This window comes from Miniopterus natalensis, chromosome 2 (genome assembly GCF_054644295.1).
Source record: "Miniopterus natalensis isolate mMinNat1 chromosome 2, mMinNat1.hap1, whole genome shotgun sequence".
Classification (NCBI taxonomy): domain Eukaryota; kingdom Metazoa; phylum Chordata; class Mammalia; order Chiroptera; family Miniopteridae; genus Miniopterus; species Miniopterus natalensis.
This window is the reverse complement of record NC_142082.1, coordinates 12,664,989-12,685,506: the sequence shown is the minus strand read 5'-3', so window position 1 is coordinate 12,685,506 and position 20,518 is coordinate 12,664,989. Positions and strand designations below refer to the sequence as shown.

The window sequence follows — 20,518 nt, the reverse complement described above, 5'->3', positions numbered from 1 at the left end:
CCTGCGGGAAGGCGGAGCTGTGCTTCACTTCGCGTCGCAAAGGCACCTGTGTCGCGCTCCCTCCCGAGCAAACGCGGGTCCGGGGTCCGGGCTCCGCGCTGCGGGCGAGCTGCCCCCCGCGCCCCGCGCCCGCAGCGCAGCAGCCGGGGGCGCGAACCCCGCTCGCGCGGGCCGAGGGTGCGCCCCGCCCCGGGGAGGCCCCGCCCCGACCGCGGGGGGGGGGGGGGGGCGCGGGGCCGGAGCCGACAGACGGCGGAGGCCGGGGCGGGCTCAGCTCCAGGGGCAGGCGCCGCTGCTGGCCTGGCAGGCGGAGCCCGGGGCCGCGGGCGCCAGGTAGAGCCTGCCGCTGGGGCACACGCACACCTCGAACACGCCCGGGGCGCCCGCGGAGCCGCGCGGCGCCGGCGCCGAGCCCGTCGGCACGTTGCCCAGCCGGATGGTGTCCGCGTCCAAAAAGATCTACGGGGGAAACTGCGTTTTAATTCACCTCGGCGGCCCCGCCCCCGGGGCTCTACCGCGAGGCCGAGGAGAGGCTGCGGGCAGGCCCCCGCGGCTCCGCCCCGCGCCGCAGCCCCCCCACCCCGACCGGCGCCTCTGGGGGTCTCCGTGGGAAAGGGGGCCGTGCAGTCGGCTTAGGAGCCCGCCCGCCTGTGCGGACGCCACAGGCGCTGAGCGATTTGGACACTTTCTCGGTCTAACTTCTCCATCATGCAAAGAGCTCCGGTCTCTGCAGCCACGGACCCCCGAGGCGCCCACACCTGCCCCGTGCGCACGGGGGCAGCAGAGGGTCTTCATGGAGATGGCACAACTGAAGAGACCGGACATCAGTTTCAACAATTACTCTGGCGTAGTATTTTAGAAATACAGGATCGTGTCGGCAGACTGTCTAAAAGATACACTAAGTAGACAATCGGCAGGACTGACAGCAGGTGATTGTTAGAGAGACTCTGGTTGGAAGTACCCGTGACACAGGACTTGTGCCCAACACCTACTCTGCTGTATCTGCTCATGGGAAGGTTACTTCCCGTGTTGCAAACCCTCAACTGAGCACTTTCAGGGACAGTGACGCCTGGTTCTGGCATGCATGGGGAAAGTTCTAAAAAAAGAAAAAACGAAGCCTGAACTTGAACGAGCAAAGAAAAATCTCTAGCTTGTCTTTCATTCTATTGTGATGAATAAATTACTGCCCAAGGACATCTTTAAATTGACAGGAGAACCGGAGGATACACCATTCCTACCGATGTGTCCTTCCCGAAGCTTGATTCATTTCTTACTAGGACTCTTGAAATAGCCACCTGACTGGCCCACCCAGCTGCCATCGCAGTTCTCAGTCTATTTTACATAGTGCTAGAGGAAACTTCTAAGAAATGCAAACCAAATCACCGCACCCCAGTGCTGAAAATTCCCTGATGACCTCCACCACACTTACTTACCATGAACCTTGATTACTTCCCATGACCCACAAGCCCTACATGATCTGGCCTATCTCTCTAACATCATTTCCTACCATTCTTCTTGCTCCAGCTCTTACATTTTCTCTAATATAGCAAAAGAACTCTGACCTCAGGGCATTTTTATTCCCTATTTCTTTTGCCTGAAGTACTTTTCTGCAGACATATACAAGTGGGGGTAGATATTAACTGGGTGGTTGGAGAACAGAGGTGGGAGATTCCCACTATTAGCCTCTTTAATTTTTTAAAAAATTTGAAACACAGTGACTGTCTTTTCAAATGAGCCAGAGAAAGGATTCATATATTATGGACATGTATATTTTAGATCGGATGTAATGACGTTTGTTCAAATGTCTGCTCTATGGTCACCCTCTCAGAAAGGAATTTCCTAGCCACCTTACTAAAATAACACATCCATCATTAATTTCTCCTTGACAGTTTTACATTTCTTGATAATAGCCATCCCTTCTTAACATTTATTGTATTCATTTACTGTGCTTCTCTTACTCAAAGTAAGAGAATCTGCCTGTAGTTCACAGTTATGGAACAGCTCATAGAATTGTGGCAGTACACGCGTGTGAAATAACGTCCTTCCTTCACCTTGGCCGTGTCTCCACTCTTGGGTACAAATGTCACCCTCTGCCCTCCACAGAACAAAGTCCTGCTCATGTGTTTTAATCCTCCGTAGACCTTCCCTGGTGCTCCAAGATGGAAAGACTACTTATTGGGTTCTCCTGTAGCACTTTGTTATTAATCTTTTATTTTGTTGATGCTAATATGTTATTTTAGTTATATTTATGTTACTTTTCCTACTAAATTATTTCCTTGAAGGTAGAATCACACCTGAATATTTTTATAATCCCATAGTGTTTGATCCTGTCTGTAGCGTCCACATTATACAGTTGTTGAATAAATGAATAGATTATAAAATAAGTGAATGATTATATTTACCAATAGTAGTCAAAGCTAAGACAGCATCATTACTCTGGTTAAATAAGAGGAAAGTAAAGAGAGAAAAAAAGCCTTCTCTTTTAATTATTTTAAAAAGATTTGTTTTGCTGATGTAAAAGTTAGAAGTATGCAACACCAGCAAAAGAAAATGACAGTGCATGTTTTGGTAGAGGTGCTGGGCCTCATTTCTTTCAGAGGGACATCAGCGACTGTAGCACATTGTTACACACTCTGGGCTCATTTCTCCATAGGGGAGGAGAGAAGTCTGCTCTTACTGCCTGAGTTTGAGAGAGGAACTGGGCTTGCAGAGCTCATGCCCCTTTCTTCACTTATTTTTAGGAGCTAGCATGCTTGCAGACAGCGGATATTCTTAAGCTGCAACAATATTACAGGGGCAAGCTCTGGGACTGTGGGCTTTAGGTCTATTACTTGAAGGTGAGTTCTCTGAAGAATTATTAGGTGCTGGTGTTTTGCCCAACAAACTTTGAGACCTAGATGATAAACTGAAACATGGAAATCTAAAGAACATGTGGATCAACAGGCTTATGTTGGATTGATCAAATGACTATAAGATATTGTGAATGGTTCATTTATTAATAAGCACCGAAGTAAGTGTTACTGGTTAACCCTGGTACTTCACAGAGGCTTGCTGACACCGAGCTGCATCACTGGCTTTTATAGTTTAAAACGAATTGTCTTTCTATTGGTGTAGCCTGAGGGAATGACGGCAGAGAGTGACTTTTTATACCGGCAGGGCAAGCAGGTGGCAGCCTTGGAAAGCAAGCACAGGTGTAGAGACCTTATCGACGGAGCTAGCCTTGAACCTCATGCTGTGTGGCCCTCCAGCTCTCCTATACTTTTAGGGGCTACTCTAGACAATATTTAGCTATACGACAACACTTAATCCCATAAACTTCTGATATCCAAAATGTACCCTCACCCCCACAAGGGAGGTGGATTTTATTAATTGATAAATTAAAATGAACAGGGCCTTTGAAAAGAGAAAATATTTTCTTGGCTCGAGATGGAAAATAAGTCATGAGGTAAAAGGGGTGATATATATTGATTCTTTCCAACCCAACATTGCTCAGCTTCTCTAGGCTCCTGCAGCACGGATGCACTTGCTCATATCTCTTTCTGTCTACTAAGGCAGTTACTACTATAATACTGTTCACTTTCCAACTTCTAAAATTGATATTTCTATTCTATAATGTCCTATAAACCATGTAATCCATTTGTTTTGAAACTCTTCCTAGTACTCAAAATTACACCTCTGAGGTTTTAACTCATGGCCCATTGTGTTCTCTCCACTAAGAATTCATTTATCCCACTCTTACCTGTTGAAATCAGAGTTATCACTGCAGGAAAAATCTTAGTCAATTTGCAAAATAAAAATTGTGTTCTCCTTCCTCTGTGATCTTGTAATATGTAATTACATTGTTGCTTTGCATATACTATTGTAATACTACCAGTGTCCTTAGAGTTATGATTCATGTTGTCTTTAGAGCTGAATTTGAAATTCTTTGCAACACTATGTCGGAAATAACTGCATCTTCTGCAGAGCTGATTTTGTACACAATTTCATTCTTATACATTTTGTCCATTATTTTGGTTACCTCAATGTTATGCCTGCTGTGATTTTAACTAGTTTAAAAACTATCCAAAGGTAGACTTGACATCTTTGTATATTGTTTAGTAAATGATCAGTCTGCCTTTCTGTGACATAGTCAATGAAGCAAAGAGAAAGATTTTATATCATTTCACACATGTTATTTATTCTAATGTAAAGTGCTGTTCTTTTCTACATCTTTGTTTTATTAATATAAAAATATCTACAACTGAAAACCTCTGGAGATGATTTCTTTATAGCATAATACTCAATTCACAACTAAATGACAACCTGTAACTGAATCCAAGGAATCTGCTGGTATTTTGAATAAAAGGACATCAGGAAAGCGGTGTGTGAGTAAGAACAGAACAAAGATTAATAACCACCGATATTTCTTAGGGGATGATTCACTGTGAATCATTTGAATGAGCTGATTAGCATGATAAAAGCAACTCTTTAAAAAGAATGTGAGATACTTCGAGTTCTGTCTTGTGGAAGACAAAGTATTGTAGTCTATGATAGTAGGGGAAAGAAACCCTAAAAGATAATATGGATGTACTTTAAAAATATTCTAAAGCATATCTCTAGATAACGTAAGTTGTAATAAGATCCTAAAGTGGTTCCGACAATGACTTTGTTTATAAAAATGAAGCAAAATCTATAATTCAACTTTATCTTGAATCAACAACTGAGATAATGGCATAAAAGTGAAAAAGGAATGTCTCCCTTTGATTCCATTAATTTACGCTCTCATCTTTACATCTGAAGAGGTATAAAGTGCTCTGGGACATCACTTAAATCAGCCTCCCATTCTTTTTCTTCTCAATTTAAACTTTGTAAGCTCATAATAAAGAACAAATAAGCACACAAAGGAAGAAAATGCTAAGGGAATTAATTGGTATAAACAGCAATACAACAGATTTAGCCCTTCAAGGACTTTGGGAATTGCAGCAGAAATATACGGAATAGAATATGTATTATGTATAAGGCTTTGAAATAATTAAGGTAGAATTAAAAACAAGCAAGCAAACAAAAAAGCATCTACAAAGATGTCCAGACAGATTTGAAAAGAACAAGAAATGAGAATCCTAGGAATGAACAACATAATTACTAAAATTAAAAGCTCAGTGTAGGGATTAAAAATGAGATAAAAATACTGAAGAGGAACCTGGGCATGTAGATCTGAATAAATGAGCAGAGTGAGGCACCGGGAGACAAAGAAATAGAAAGTAGAAAGAGAGGCTAAGGGCTCTGGAGAACAAAACAAGGAAAAGTCCTGGCCTTTCTTCAGAGCTACAGAAAAAAGCCGCAGAGAAAACGGGGAGAGGTAACACCTGCCGGCTAGTTTGCAGAACTGACAAACACGTGAGCTGCAGACCCAGCAATCCCAGGGTATAAGCAGGTAAGGCAGAGGAGCGAGGGGCGTCCGCGCAGCGGAGAGCGAGTGGAGGACGGGCCGGAGGCTCCTCAGAGGCAGGGACGCAGCGGGGGCCTCGGAGTGACGGCTGCTGGGAGGCGTTTCTTGGGGGAATAAGGCGCACGGGACACGCTATTAACGAGCATCCCCACATCCAGGAAGGAGCAATAGGGCTAAACAGGAAATAAACGTTGGTTTTGTTTTCCTTTTAAAAAAGTATACGCACTATTTCTATAGACACAAACACCCAGAGTACTTTCTGCAAGAAGGTTTTCAAGACCAAAACGGAATTTAAAAAATATTAAATTTATATTATCTTGATATTATGTTTATGTGCCAATTTTGAAACTACAGGAATTTAGATGCCCCATTCAACATTGAGTGAATATCTTTCAAAGAGAATAAATAGAGCTCTGACTTAAGAAAATAACATTAGACTTGCCAAATTTCATGTTCAAGAGCAAGTATTAATGTCATCATTTTACAGAAACAAGATGGCGGCGTAGGGAACAGCGGCGCCCGCCGCCTGCCGCGGCCACATCAAAATCACAACTAAGACACAGAACCACCTCACTCAGAGCCTCCCGAGATCCGGCTGCACAGAAGCCCCACAACCAGGGACCTGAAGAAGCATCTAGACCGGGAGGAGGGGCGCAGACGCGGGCGGGTCGGGGCTGAATCACAGGGACACGGCGGAGGGCCCACACCCGGTGGGGGGGGTAAACCCGGGAGGGAATCTCGGCGGCGGTGGGGGTTTCCCGGAGGAGGGAGGGGTCCCAGCCCCACGGCAGGCCCCCAGCCCAGGGCTCCAGGCCGGGAAGAGACGTCCCCACAACTCCCGGCTGTGAAACCAGCGGGGACTGTCCCTGAGGGTCGCGGAGGCTGCGGGAGCCCCAGCAGCTCCTCTAAAGGGCCCGGCGCGGACTCACTCGGACGCTCCCTCTGAGCCCAGCGCCGGGAGCAGCCTGAAAGGACCCGGGACACTCGGGAGGAACTAACCTGCCTGAGATCCGGGCGAGAGGCGGAGGGCGGCTTCCTCCCGGGCAGAAGGGCTGGCGGAGGCCATGGCTCCTGTGGCGAGTCCTCCCCGCACACAGCCGGCAGGCAGGCGCCATGTTTGAGTCGCCAGCACCTGACTCCCACCTCTGGCCCCGCCCCGTGATTCCCGGAGGCCCCGCCCTCCCCACCTGCAGCTCATCCAGGCCATTTCCATGGGCTTTTCTGTGCACGTGGCCTCTCGAGCCTCATGCTTAGGACTTTCCTAAAATCTCTCAAACAAGCAGCAGCGGGCCCCATACGGCTTGATAAGTGGCCCCAGGCCTGGCACTAGCGGCAGCTGCATTGGCTCATAGCTTGGCCTCTCCTGGGCACCTCCAAGCCCAGCACAAGTAGCAGCCAACTACAGTTTGCTGTGTAGCTCATGCTGGGTGGCCCTGGGCAAGGCACTGGCACAGGCTGACTTTGCACCTCCCCGGAGGCCCCAGAGACAGTGCACCTGGTGGTCAGGCTCGACCACACTAGATTACAACCCTACCACATCCACGAGTGACACACTCAAGGGGCGCACTTGGTGAACACCAAAGCCCCACTGAAGTAAATCCTGCTCCATGGGGGTGTCTCCAGCCCAGCAGCTCTCTGGCTGTAGTTGCAGCTGGTCCTCACAGCTGATTGGCCTGGGGGTCAATTCCTCCCAGTGATGCCAACAGCAACCAAAGCTCAACTACAACAGGTCAGAGCACACAGGGGAGCACCTAGAAGGCCCAGCTCAGGTGACTGGGGAGGCTGAGCCACTGGACCCTATAGGACACCTACTACACAAAGCCACTCTACCAATTCTAGGAGACACAGCAGCTCTACCTGATACATAGAAACAAACACCTGGAAGCAGCCAAAATGGGGAGGCAAAGAAACATGTCACAAAGGAAAGAACAGAAGAAATCTCTAGAAGAGGAACTAAATGAAATAGATCCAAGCAAGCTAGCAGATACAGAGTTCAGAATTTTGTTTATAAGGATGTTTAAGCAGACTATTAGGGAAATAACTGAGAAAATCGATGATATAATAAAGCACCAATTTGAAATGAAGGCTACAGGAACTGCAATGAAGAATAATTTACAGGAAATCAACAGTAGAGTAGAGGACGCTAAGAATCAAATCAGCAATTTGGAACATGAGGAAACAAAAACACCCAACCAGAAGAGCAAAAAGAAAAAAGAATCCAGAAATATGAAGATAGTGTAAGGAGCCTCTGGGACAACTTCAAGAGGCCCAAATTCATCTTATTGGGGTGCAAGAAGGGGAAAAAACAGACCAAGAAATTGAAAACCTATTTGAAAAAATAATTACAGAAAACTTCCCCTACCTGGGTAAAGAAATCGACTTAAAAGTCCAGGAAGCAAAGAGGGTCCCAAATAAGAGGAACCCAAAGAGGCCCACAGCAAGACACACCATATTAAAATGCCAAAGGTTAAAGACAAAGAGAGAATCTTAAAAGCAGCAAGAGAAAAGCAATTAGTTACCTACAAGGGAGCGCCCATATGACTGTCAGCTGATTTCTCCACTGAAACTTTGCAGGGCAGAAGGGAGGGGCAAGAAATATTCAAAACAATGAAAAACATGGAACTACAACCAAGATTGCTCTACTCAGCAAAGCTATCATTTAGAATTGAAGGTCAGATAAAGAGCTTCACAGATAAGAAAAAGCTAAAGGAGTTCATCACCACCAGACCAGCACTATAGGAAAAGTTGAAGGGTCTTCTTCAAGAAGAAGCTAATGAACAAAACAATCTGCTGAACTAAATAGATCCAGAGACATTGATGCATGTAACAGACGATCATATTTCAGAGGGAAGAGTGAAAGGGGGGTGGAGGGTGGGCTGAGATTAACCAAAGAAGTTATATGCATATATGCATAACCCATGGACACAGTTAATAATGGGGTGAAGGCCTGGAGAGGGGGTGGGAGCGACACGGAGGGGGTCAATTGGGGGGGGAAATGGGACACCTGAAATACTTTCAACAATCAAGATAAATTAAAAAAACAAAAACAAAACAAAATCTAAGATTTAAAAAATATATGTATGTTCATCATTTAAACTCTCTTATGAAGCAGTTCTCTATGTCTCACCTGGAACTGCATGCACGTACTTTGAGAAGAAGGACTCTTACCAGTAAAGAGCCACTGTCCACCCCTGGGAACTCACCTCCCCCTCTGTAGACTGCAAATGGAGCTCCTTCCTGCAGGTGGCCTTGAAGTCTCCTGCAGCTGCACGCACCTGGACCCCTCGAGGAGCTTCCATTATCAAGGACCTGGTTGGTGATTCAAGTCTAAAGGAAAAACAAATGAATCTCTAATAGTAAAAATTAAAAAAAGATATGATGGACTAAAAGATAACATTAGTCAGCTAAAAACAAAGAAGCAGGTAAGCATAAATAAAAATCTGCCATTATTAAAAAACAACAACCCAAAGTGAGGTTAAAAATGATTTTTGATTATTTATTTTTTGTCTTGTTATAAAACTGTTGGCATCAATTATTTACTCTTATTTGTAAAATAAGTGTCTTATATTGTTTCCATTCACAATGCACATGAAAAGCAGGTCATGATAAGTTTACTTGTTTAAATCTTTTATACATTATCAATATTAATGATGGAGTTTAAATAAGTAAATTTAAATAAGTAAATTTCAGGAAATTGGGCATTTATCCCTCAAGGAAAGAGTCAGTATCTTGTGAAGATGAGAGCTTTCATGGAAATCATGAATATTGTGAACTGCCAAGCATGCGTAGTAAAAACTGTGTAAGCTTGACAATTTTCAAAATCCTCCTTACACTTCCAGAAATTAATTAAAATGAAGAAATAAGGTAGTTCCTCCATCCACTGACTTCCACTGGACGAGGAAAATGTTCCACAGAATAAATGACATTAGTCTGAGGAAGAAAACTTAAACGAGGGGTGATACACAAGCACAAATGTGATTCAAGTTTGACTACATCATGTTTCAGAAAAGAAGTGTTTAAGACAGTTGTGCCTGCCAAAAAAGGCAGTGGGAGGCAGTTTCAAAATGATCTTGAAGTGTAAAACTAGAGAAAAGAGCCAAAGAAGGCAGAAAACAGAAGATAGAATGCGGTCGTAAGAAGCGCGGGGGTGAGAAGAGGCTGCATCCCTGCATCGGTCTTTTTGGGGAGTGCTCTGCTCTGGGCTGCAAGGGCCTGGGCTTTCTTGGCCACAGGAGTTCAGGCCCAGTCGCGCCAGGCTCGCATTCACCATCACTCAGAGCAACTAGTTTACTCCGAGGCCGTGGATCCAGAGCTGTTTTGCAGAGAGAACCACATTAAACAGTTTGATCAGCTCCCTCAGCAGTGAAGTTGGAAGTGATGTTGAAGCACACAAACCAGCATTTAGCAAAAAGTGATTTGGACACGTTCAAATGTTCTGCTTTGTTTTCTTTTTTTCCCCTGTTCACAAAACCAACTTTGAAACTTTCATCTCTAGGGGCCTCATGGACATCGTCCTAAAATCCATGTGTGTCATGTTTTGAATACAAATACTTTAAAGAAATCTCTGTATTTTGCTGTTGTTTTTATAAATAAAGCACATTTTCACAGAATATTTGGAAACTTAAAAAAGCCACTCATAATTTTTTCATTCATAATCCTTATACTTGAACACAGTATCTAAATTTCAAAATCTGAATGTTAAAATGTATATTTTTAATTAATTTCCCCAGATATACCTCCAAATCTACACCACCTTGAGTAGTGTATCTGTGACCACTACTATTTCCATTTGGTAATTATCTATAAAACAGGTTATGAATCTGACATTCATGGCAACGCAACTCAGTGACTTTATAAAGTGGGAGGAAAAGCACAGTTACTTTATCAAATAATTGATATGATTTAGTTTGTTTCTGAGGATAAGGGGTTGGGGTTCTGACTCCTATATTTAACAGTAAAATATCCACATTAAATATGTACATTTTTGTACCACATTTCTACCATGTTTGACATTTGGGATTAGAGCATTAAAATATATTAAGGATTTCAGGGCTCCTGAGTTTTTCCATTCTCATATTTATTTAATCATATTTTTCTCATGATATGCAGGTATCCATCGCCACCATAGCCAGAGAATAGAGTGCTTTGCTAACTGGCTGAGGGGCGGTAAAGGGTGAGAGCTGGCTGGACCTGGGTTCAGGAAAGTTAGCCAGCAGCCATAAGCCTCAGTTTTACTGTCTCTAAATTGACAAGTATAGTGTTTTCTTACAAGATTTGTAAGAAATTTCTTAAAAGAATTATGGACATCAGTACATGGTGGAATAATAATTGGAAGCATTAGTGGAATTTTCTCTCCAGTCCCATTTCTTTGCTTCTGCCTCCCCTTTCCCATTCCCACTCCCACTCCCACTCCCACTCCCACTCCTGCTCCCACTCTCACTCCCACTCCCATTCCCATTCCCACTCCCATTCCCATTCCCATGCACTGATCCTTTGCCACAAATGGTGGATGATAGAGCAGAGTTTCTGAATCTAATAGATATTTTGAGCTTTAAAAAAATGCTAGCCATTTAATGTGTTGAGAATGATCCAGCACATAAACATCAGAAGAAAACCAAAATCAGTGAGAATGTATTGTTTGTTCCAATCCACTAGAGACCTATTTTCTTGATTCACAGGACAGAAAAGGTTTGGAGGGAAATCAATAGAATTGGTCTTCAGTGGGTCGGCCGCTGTGTTGTCTGCCTGAGGCCAAGCCCTAGGTTGTCAGACCTTTATTCTTTGGGTGTTAGAGGTCTGAGAAGAGTAGGGGTGTCTCAGGATAACTGAGGACGAGGAGCCAAAAGATTCTCAAAGGGGTTCGGAGGAGTGGCATGTGGCGAATGAAGCCTAAGTGGGGTAGAGAATGAGATGCTTTTGGCAAATGCAAACTTAAATCACGAGGCTACCAATGACCAAGTGTCACCCCCAAATGCTTTGGAACAGTATAAACACCTTGATACAATGGTGCAACCCCAGGGAAAGAAGGGAACTGAACAGACTAGGACTTAGTTTCAGATAATCAGTGTAATGGAGGCCAAACATATCAATTAAGTTGTACAAGAGGAATATTTCGATTTCTTGTGCAGCTAATTTTGTGACTTCAGCAGACACCTTCTATATTATAAGTATATATATAACATATATATATTATCAAAAGGTACATAACAACTGATAAAATTTTTATAGTGTTGCTAAATCTTTCAAGTTTTGACATGATTAAGACTTTGAATTAAACGGGCTCAATTGTATGCTTTGTTAACCTTGATAAAGTTAAATGTAGTGCCCATTAGGGAATAATATGTTTTATTAAAAGTAGCACTTTGTTTTAAATAGTATCCAATATTCAGAAGAATAATATTATACCAGTAACTTAAAATTAATTATGGAAAGTGTGCAGTTAAAGAATATGCAGTAAAACCTTATTAGAATGTTTGGGAGATTTCATAATTCTATTTTAAATGATCAAGTTGTGGTAGTCAAATATTTTCTATGAACATAAAAATGAAAGTAAGTTTGCAAATTATTTTTACATGCTTGCCTGACTAGCATAAGCAAATAAGTATTTTGTGGGCAAAAAGTCATAACAGGACTGTGATATATATGAAGACCTAAAAGTTCAAATTGACACTGTTGTGAATAGCATGAATTCATTGTGATCATTTATAGATGCATATATTATATCTGAATCATCTATATCAGTATCTGTAATTACTTATATACATACATTTACATATATGTGCTCACATTACTTACCTAGAGCTGGTCATTGTCTCTAGGTTTATCACATGCTAAATAGGGGAAAAAAAGATATTTCTCCACAAGTGGTATGCAAACTTTGCTCTGCACCTCTATCTAAAGGTCAAGTGCTAAACTCCACGCAGTCTAACAATGAGAGGGTAATCTTTGCATTTAAGCACATTCAGGCCTTCTAAAAAGCTTTGAAATTAGGTAGGCATATGACTATGATATCATCTATTCAAAACCACATAAGACAGATTGAGATAAAATTAACAAAAAGAAAAAGAAATAAAAGTAGGCATCATATATTACTAGACCTATCAGCTTATCAAAATGGTTTGCTGATTGTGAATTAAAGTACCTCGTTGACCATTTTATAAAATTTTCCCCAGGCCTTTACTAGAAGGTGAGTGTTTCTAGGATATTAGGAATTTCAGGATAATAGAAAAGCTTTACTGATGTTGAAAGTGTGACTGCAGACCTTAAAATAATGGATGTTACTTCCAAGAAGAAATCCTGGAGACTGAGGCATAAAGTCACTGACATTTAATTACTATGCTCAAAAGTGACATCAACCTAATGGAAGAACTAAACGTAGGATTTGAGTTAAGAAGCTCACAGGTTCTACATGACTTTTACTTTAAATTTCAAATCCAGTTAATCTCTCCGAGGCTCAGTTACCTAATAAATAAAATCACAAAGCATCTTAAAAATAGAATATTGTAACCATTGCAAAACATCATTAGATTTTCCCTTCTTTATTATTGAGTTAGCCGTATAATTATAATAATATACTAAAAGCTTATGCTTGGGGGTAAAATACAGAAAGCTATTTTTAGAATAAAACACATTTTCTTGTCCTTCATCCAATACTTGACTATTTACCATGAGCAGAAAGTGTCAATTCTTCATGCAGGTAGGTAGCGCATTTTCTGCGTGAGTTCTTTGTGTCAAGGAGGGTCACGGTGATGGAAACAGTGCGCAGGGGGCGGGCCGGGACCTACCTGAGGTCTTGGGACGGCTCTGCTCGGATGTGAGGCGTCTCCACAGAGTGTCCGAACACGGCGCCTTCGGTGCCTGCGGGCGACACGGACCCGTCAGTGTAAGCAAGGGGACGCGTACACTGGCTTTCATTTCTGTTTCATGGCTCAAACGTGCTTCTAAAAATGGGACGACTGAAAACAGGAACACAGGAAATAAGAGAAAAATTGGAAAAAGAGTTCGAGGTAGTGCAGGGCCGGAGACAAAGCTAAATGTCACTGTGCTGACCACTTCTAAGGTGATCCTATTGATAGTGCAGACTGGGTGAGAATTTGTACCGTTTCACCAAAGACGAAAGACGCATCTCCTTCCCCTCTTTCATTTCCCAGGTGAGTGAGCCTCCTGGGGGACGAATAGGTCACAATATGCAGTTCTTTCTACAAACAGCAGAACATGAATGAAAACGTGAAGGGTGCCTCCAGGGCAGTATATTATTAAGTGTTCGAAGGCATAGGTCCACGGGGCCTTGAGCATCTCCCACATTCAGCTCCCACCTTGGTGAGAGTGACCATCCAAAGGCAGAGAACTGGGCACCCTCCTGTGACCTCACTGGGAGAAAGGCTCCATCTAAGACGAGAACTCCTGGATAGGGTCAGAGCTATCTGACGAGGCCATGCCCTCTAACAACTGAAGCTTTCGTTTATTGACTGCTTGCTTTTCCAGGTTCCCAGAGCTTTCCCAGAATTTCACTGAGCAAAACAGAATGACTTTCCTTTTCAAAATTAAATGCAGAACACAGTTTTCAAAGAGGATCATGAAGACAAAACCTCTGTTTTTTGTAATTTCACATAAATGTTTTATATCATTTCTTTCAGGATAAACTTTATTTTCTTTTGGCTTATTCTTTCTCAAATTTCTTTGAGTAAGAAGGTTATGGCTGCTCCATCGGTGGCCTCAACACTAGCTTAGTAATACAATGCCATTGGAAAATAAAAAAAAATTCTTAGTGATAGGTCTTTGAAATAAAGTGACAACTTTAGGTAAAACTTTAATTTTGTGATTGTGGTAGGGTAGCATTTGAAAAAACATTCCAAGATATAAATTTTCACATCTCAAGGAGAGACCTCTTCGGCATTAAAAAAAATAAGATACAACTTCTAAAAGGGATATAGTATCCATGAGTAAAGTTCAAAGATTCATTTCCACTGTTCTATGATTTGGAAAACCTCCGAGACAAGATAGCAGAAATATAACTAAAGAACAGCAGTCACGTGCATTTTCAAACAGAATGGCACCTGGTGATTTAGCACAGGATATATCAGTGAAAGGGGAAGTGGGACGCTATCGAAGGTGCAGTTTCCAAAGAGGATTCGCAACTGATAAAGGCCTCAGTTCCTAGTATCACTGCAGACAATTATTGATGACTTAAAAAAATAATTCTTAAGGAACTAAATGTATAGCTGTACCACCCAAGGGGCGAAGTTGAAAAGCAAATAAAACAGCAAATAATTAGCTAAGGTTGGGCCTCCAGATAGAGAGAAAATGACTCTCATCTTTTCCAGTTTTCTCCCAGAACGAGCCAAAGGGGCAAGAGTACTGGGCAGCGATGAGGAGCTCAGGGGAAGCCCGTGGGGGCGGGAAGGCCGTCTGAGCCAGGCACAAAGGCCAAGAGGAGGAAGATGCATCCCCATGAGCTCAGAAATGCTGGCTAACAGGGTGGGCTTAGCCACTAAAATACAGGGCACCCAATTAAATTTTCATTCCAGCTAAACATTAAACCATTTTAAGCATAGACACAATATCTGAAGAGGGTACGCTTATACTAAAAATAATTTGTTGTTCCTCTGAAATTCGAAATGAACTTAATCATTAGTCAACATTTATTTGGCACAAAGGGTACAGATCCGACTTATTCTCACTTTAGGAAAAGAAAGAAGGTGTGATGACCCTCACATTGCAAGTTATAGAAACCATGGGAAACAACGCAAGAGGGGAAAAGGGCAGAAGGAACAAAGAATAGCCATTTACTCATAGGTAGATTTAAGCTTATTGACTAAACATTTGTTGTTTATTGCTGTCGTAAAGGGCTGTTTAAAAGGATACAATGTACACTTTTGATTGACTGCATGGATGCTAAGGGATATTTCAGAGACCTTAAAGTGGACGTGATGTTGCAAGATTTAAGAAAAACGTAGACTGTTAACCATCCTGATGCTCAGGAAAAATGAGCCAAGCAAACTTCAGGGTGAAAACGTACTGGATTTCATTCCTATGATACTTTATGGCTTCAAAATACAACACTAAGGATGGCACAGAATGCTTTGCTGCAAAGGATCAGTGTATACAGACTGTGCTTCTGCTTTATATTTAGAGACAGTTTAAGACATAAGCTAGGATGTTACTCACAAATGTTCAACACAAAATGTCACCCCACAAAAAATGGAAAAGAAATCATTAAAATGAAATGTGTGTATCCTTCCTCATGTGGCTATGTGTACCGTAAATGCTATCCTCAAAGCTACTCGTTATGAACCTGTTGGCATCCATATGTCCTTGGGGAAGTCATTTGCCTCCAAACAGGCAGCATAAGAAATGGAAATCAGAAACACTTGGTATTCCCAGGTCCTTCCTTAACTTTATAGTAACTGAAAAAAGGAAAGTTCTGTGAAATGTAGCATCTCTCCAGCCACCAGCTGCATGAACTCTACTGCAGTTAATTTCAGATATAATTTTATGATATTATTGGCTTTGTGTGGGAGACTAAAGATCAGTAATGCACATGAAGCCAAGCAGATACTGTTTCCTGCTGTGCTTTGAAATATTAGTTTTACATAAATTACCTCATTTGCTCACAGACCTTTTTAATAAAAGTAGATAATGTATTGTTTACACCTCAAAAATGAGAAAGCTCTAAGCAGGGAAATGAAATACCTCATTGATGAGGCTAGAGTCTCGGCCTTCGGGTTTTCTCTACGTGAACACTGCACACTTGGAACTGAGCAGACTTGGGAAGCAACCCCAGCTTCTTCATTCCTACCTAAGTGACCCTGAGAAGTTATTTAATATCTCCAAACGTCAATTTCCTTAGACATAAATAAAAACAGTAGTGCCGGCCTACAGTTTAAGGTAGATTTTGCTTAAATAGGATATAAATGTATCCTGGTCCATCGTAAGAATTCAGTATTCCTTAATGCCCCCTCTCCATCACTTTCTTTTATGACAATCAGCCACAGAAGGTGTACACATTGCGAGTGTAGAGTTAATGGCCCAACACGGGTCACTCATTAATACATGAAAGCTCTATTCCCAAAATGTCACGGCCTCATGCTGAATTTTGAAATCTTAAATTTAGACACTGTAAAGAGATTCTTAAATGTCAACTAGTAAATGTATTTTATAAAACCAAACTCTATGCAGTAGATCAAGGAATTCCCCAGTGCAGCTGCTCAGGTGTCAGATAAGATCAATCAGTGCTCAAATAAGCTCTGTGAAGACAGACTTCTAAATAAGATATTGTATCTGGTATAATCTCACTTCCTAATTGAGCTTTATCCTAATGTTTAAAACATTGAGAAAGTATGAAAAAATTCTCTGACTTTTCTGTTTTATATTGATTAGTTCTCTGTGCAGGATGTAATAGAAATGCATCATTTGAATAACTGGAGTAGGTGAAGCAGTCTTTAACTCTACCAGTGTTTTACTTTCCTTTTAAAAATGAAAGAAAGAGTTAAGGAAAGAGTAGGACAGGACACCATTCCTTGAACTATTTCCCTTTTCAATGTGAAATCTTAGTCATTGATTGAATTGGTAAACATTCCAACAAAGCAATTAGCTCTAAGAACTTCAGGGGGAGAAATCTGAGTAATTATTAGCCACACCACCTCCCATATCCAACCCATAAGATTGTTGGAAGACCTAAATAATCAAAATCCAACTAACCTTAGATAGCATTTTAAATTCTTACCCTGAAATAGGGCTGAGTCCAGGGCAAATACATCTAGATGTCAGGAGCAAAAATATTTCTATTTTTTCACTATCTCCAAGTTTGATCCTGTGCTACTGAACACATACAAATTCTTTGGTATATTAAATTGAAAGTCACTTTATAAATTATAAATATTTTTTATTATTCTTTTTGATATCAGGGACCTTTTTCACTCTGTAGGTGCATTTTCTAGCATTTTATCTAGCATAATACAGACATTCACTAATATGTCTGTCTGATGTTGTTTTCATCATGTGGAAGTGAGATGAAGGACACAGCAGTAGGACGCTGCCTGGGAAGGGAGCAGTCCTCAGGCTTCACCGGGTCTCAGTGTATGCTGCTTCCAAGGGGGGGAAGGCCTGGCACAGAATGCTGGCTGTCCTGGAGAGCTAGAGAGAAGACCCGAGAGAGACAAGCCAAAACCGAAGGGGAAAAGACACCAAGAAAGACTGGGACACCTCTCACTGTGGGAAAGGAAGCTAGAAAGGAGTGGAAATCTCTAAATTCTGTTTTAAGTTATGTGTCTTGATGTTTGTCAAAGGAGGTTTCCTGCTGTCTTCAGGTTTTCAATAAAATCTACCAGGATCAATTATATTTCCGAGGGGTTTTTGTTTGTTTGAAGGGGGACAAGGAAGGGAATGAGCCTTACATACAGATCAACAGGAACAGAAGAGAGAACAGTGGAGGAATCCAAGCGCCCGAGGAGCCTTTACGGGCCCTGCCCTCTGGCCATGACGATTCGGGGGAGTTTTAAATTCCTACACTAGAGCACAGATAAGGTCCAAGGGCAGATCCCTCTAGGTTCAAGGGCCAGAAAGGGTCCTATTTATTCATTATTTTCAGATTTGAACCTTTGCTACTGTTTTCTTTTTCCTTTATTTGCCATTCCTTTCTCCCCAAATTTAAATTGGTCAAGTCAAAGGTTGGACAGGGAACACTTTCATTCTATTGCCGTATCTGCTGCGAATTCACACGTTGATCTCTGACAAGTATTTAAAGCCCTCTGGGTATTATTTGTAAAATTAAGCTCAAAATAACATGATGGCTTAGGTGCTTCAATTTCTAACTGTCACAGTTATATGATTTTTTAAAAACATGTCAAAGCATGTATACTATAACTTTCTCAATTCTTAAATACAAGTGGAAACGAGATTTCCCCTACATATCCAAAGATCATTTTGGGGAAGGAATGGAGTAATCATACTGGCAAAAGTAAAGTAGTAACTGTCATTTCTTTTACCCCATTAAAATGAGTTCTTCTGAATTCTGAAAGCATCATTATCTTTGAAGAGAAGAAAAGCCTTCTTGTGTTATTTTAATAATGTAAATGGTGTTCCTGCTTCCAGCTAACTTCACAAATTACAGCCTACACATTGCCAGATTAACCCTACCAAAGCTGTTGCTAGCTCATCTGGACAAAAAGCTGTAATTATTTTGGCTCCTGCCTTTGTTCAGCACGCAAGTCTTCTGTAATCTGACCCCATCCATCTACTCAGACATCGCCTCTACTCATCTATGAAATCTCTTTACTTCTTTTGCCACCTGTTAAGGTAAATGTAATCTGTTCATTCTCTGAGCATATTTAGGGTTTACTACCTGTAACACTCATTTGAAACCCATCCTATCCAGAAATTTTACATTTAAAATTTATGTGTTATTCCTAGACTGAAAAACAAAACAAAAACAAAGGCACAGCCCTTCTACCCCGTTGTGTCCTTGTGCACAATGTGGTGTCTTCCATAGGTGAGATAATTAATAAATATTGATAAGAATCAATATTTTGAAGGACCTTGTCTTGGAAAGCTTTTCTCCTGTTTCTGATCCTTGTTTGAGTAATGAAGCACTCATGTCCTAAACACTCAAGTGAGAAATTGGGGATATACTGAGATGCTCTTTCTTGTTCAGCTTCCTAATTAGTTCACTTCTTCCTACTTCTGTATCGCTTTTCTTTTCTCCCAGTTACTCCTCCAGACCACTGCCAAATAATGTTCCAAAACACAACGCTGACTGTGCAGTTCTCACTTACAATACCCGGTGCATCCAGTTGCCTAAAGAAGTCAAGCCCCAGGACTTACCTCTTAGCAGTTCTATGCATTTATGCTTCAGTGACAATAAAATCTTACAGATTCTGAAATGTTTAAGGATTGTCTTGAATATTACTTTTTCCCGACGTACTCCTGTCCTCCCTTTTGATGGTAATCTCTACTCCTTCCTCCGGATCTGGTTCTAGATTATTTTCTCTGTGAAACATGTTGTGTCCTTGCTGCTCTTCCTGCCCTTGCTCAGCTTCCCCAGCTCCTTGGCACAGCACTTAGCACAATATGATATGATAAAGCTTGGTGATACGCTTTAACTCATCCCTAGTAAATATGAGTTCCTAGAGCTCAAGGATTTTGTCTTCATTGATTATGTATACTTAGTACTACTCTTGGATTCTGATATATAGTTGAGGATTAGTAAAGAAAAGGGAAGGGAAGGGAAGGGAAGGGAAGGGAAGGGAAGGGAAGGGAAGGGAAGGGAAGGGAAGGGAAGGGAAGGGAAGGGAAGGGAAGGGAAGGGAAGGGAAGGGAAGGGAAGGGAAGGGAAGGGAAGGGAAAGAAAAGAGGAAAGGGAAAGGGAAAGGGAAAGGGAAAGGGAAAGGGAAAGGGAAAGGGAAAGGAAAGGAAAGGAAAGGAAAGGAAAGGAAAGGAAAGGAAAGGAAAGGAAAGGAAAGGAAAGGAAAGGAAAGGAAAGGAAAAGGAAGGAAGGAAGGAAGGAAGGAAGGAAGGAAGGAAGGAAGGAAGGAAGGAAGGAAGAATGGGAATGAAAGAATAAAAAAAGAATTAGTTTAAAAGTATTCTATTTTATAATTTATATGTCAAACATGTTTCTGTTTCCTAGTATATTTCTTTGTTTAATACTTTAACACAAATCCGCTCACTAATATCCTAGGGAGATGATGTGAGTTTATTGAAAGCCTAGCCAATGTTAATTTTTCCAGTAAAATACGAAAACAATGTTATTAAATTGTTCTTTCTGTTGGGGAAAAACAAAACACCGTGTTGTTCATTTGAGACTGGAGAATAAGCTGCCAAGATTTCTGAAAAGAAATTATTTCAAAATCTGCTTTTACTTTTCATTTAACATTTTTCATAATCATAACAACATCTCAAGGACTTTATCCACAGATGCCAGATCATGTTGTGTCCTTCACTTCCTGATGTTTCAGAAGATAAAAAGAGATAATGGAAAAGATACTCGGTGATCATATTGAAAATACATTAGAATAAATCTATTTTCTTCAAGATGAAGTATATTTCAAAAATAAATGAATTGTAACTAATAAAGGAAATCAGACTTAAATT

The 20,518-nt window shown here is 41.5% G+C and overlaps 1 protein-coding gene across 1 annotated transcript in view; it reads right to left on the bottom strand.

The window, feature by feature from the left end:
• Positions 1 to 270: 270 nt before the first annotated feature.
• SGCZ (sarcoglycan zeta) overlaps positions 271 to 20,518 on the bottom strand; it is a 176,643-nt gene continuing 156,395 nt past the window's right edge. Inside the window, exons 5-7 of the mRNA XM_087813731.1 lie at positions 13,213 to 13,285; positions 8,632 to 8,755; positions 271 to 459 (exon numbers count right to left, since the gene is read on the bottom strand). Coding sequence (XP_087669857.1) covers positions 271 to 459; positions 8,632 to 8,755; positions 13,213 to 13,285 — 386 coding nt within the window. The remainder of the gene's footprint in view (positions 460 to 8,631; positions 8,756 to 13,212; positions 13,286 to 20,518) is intronic.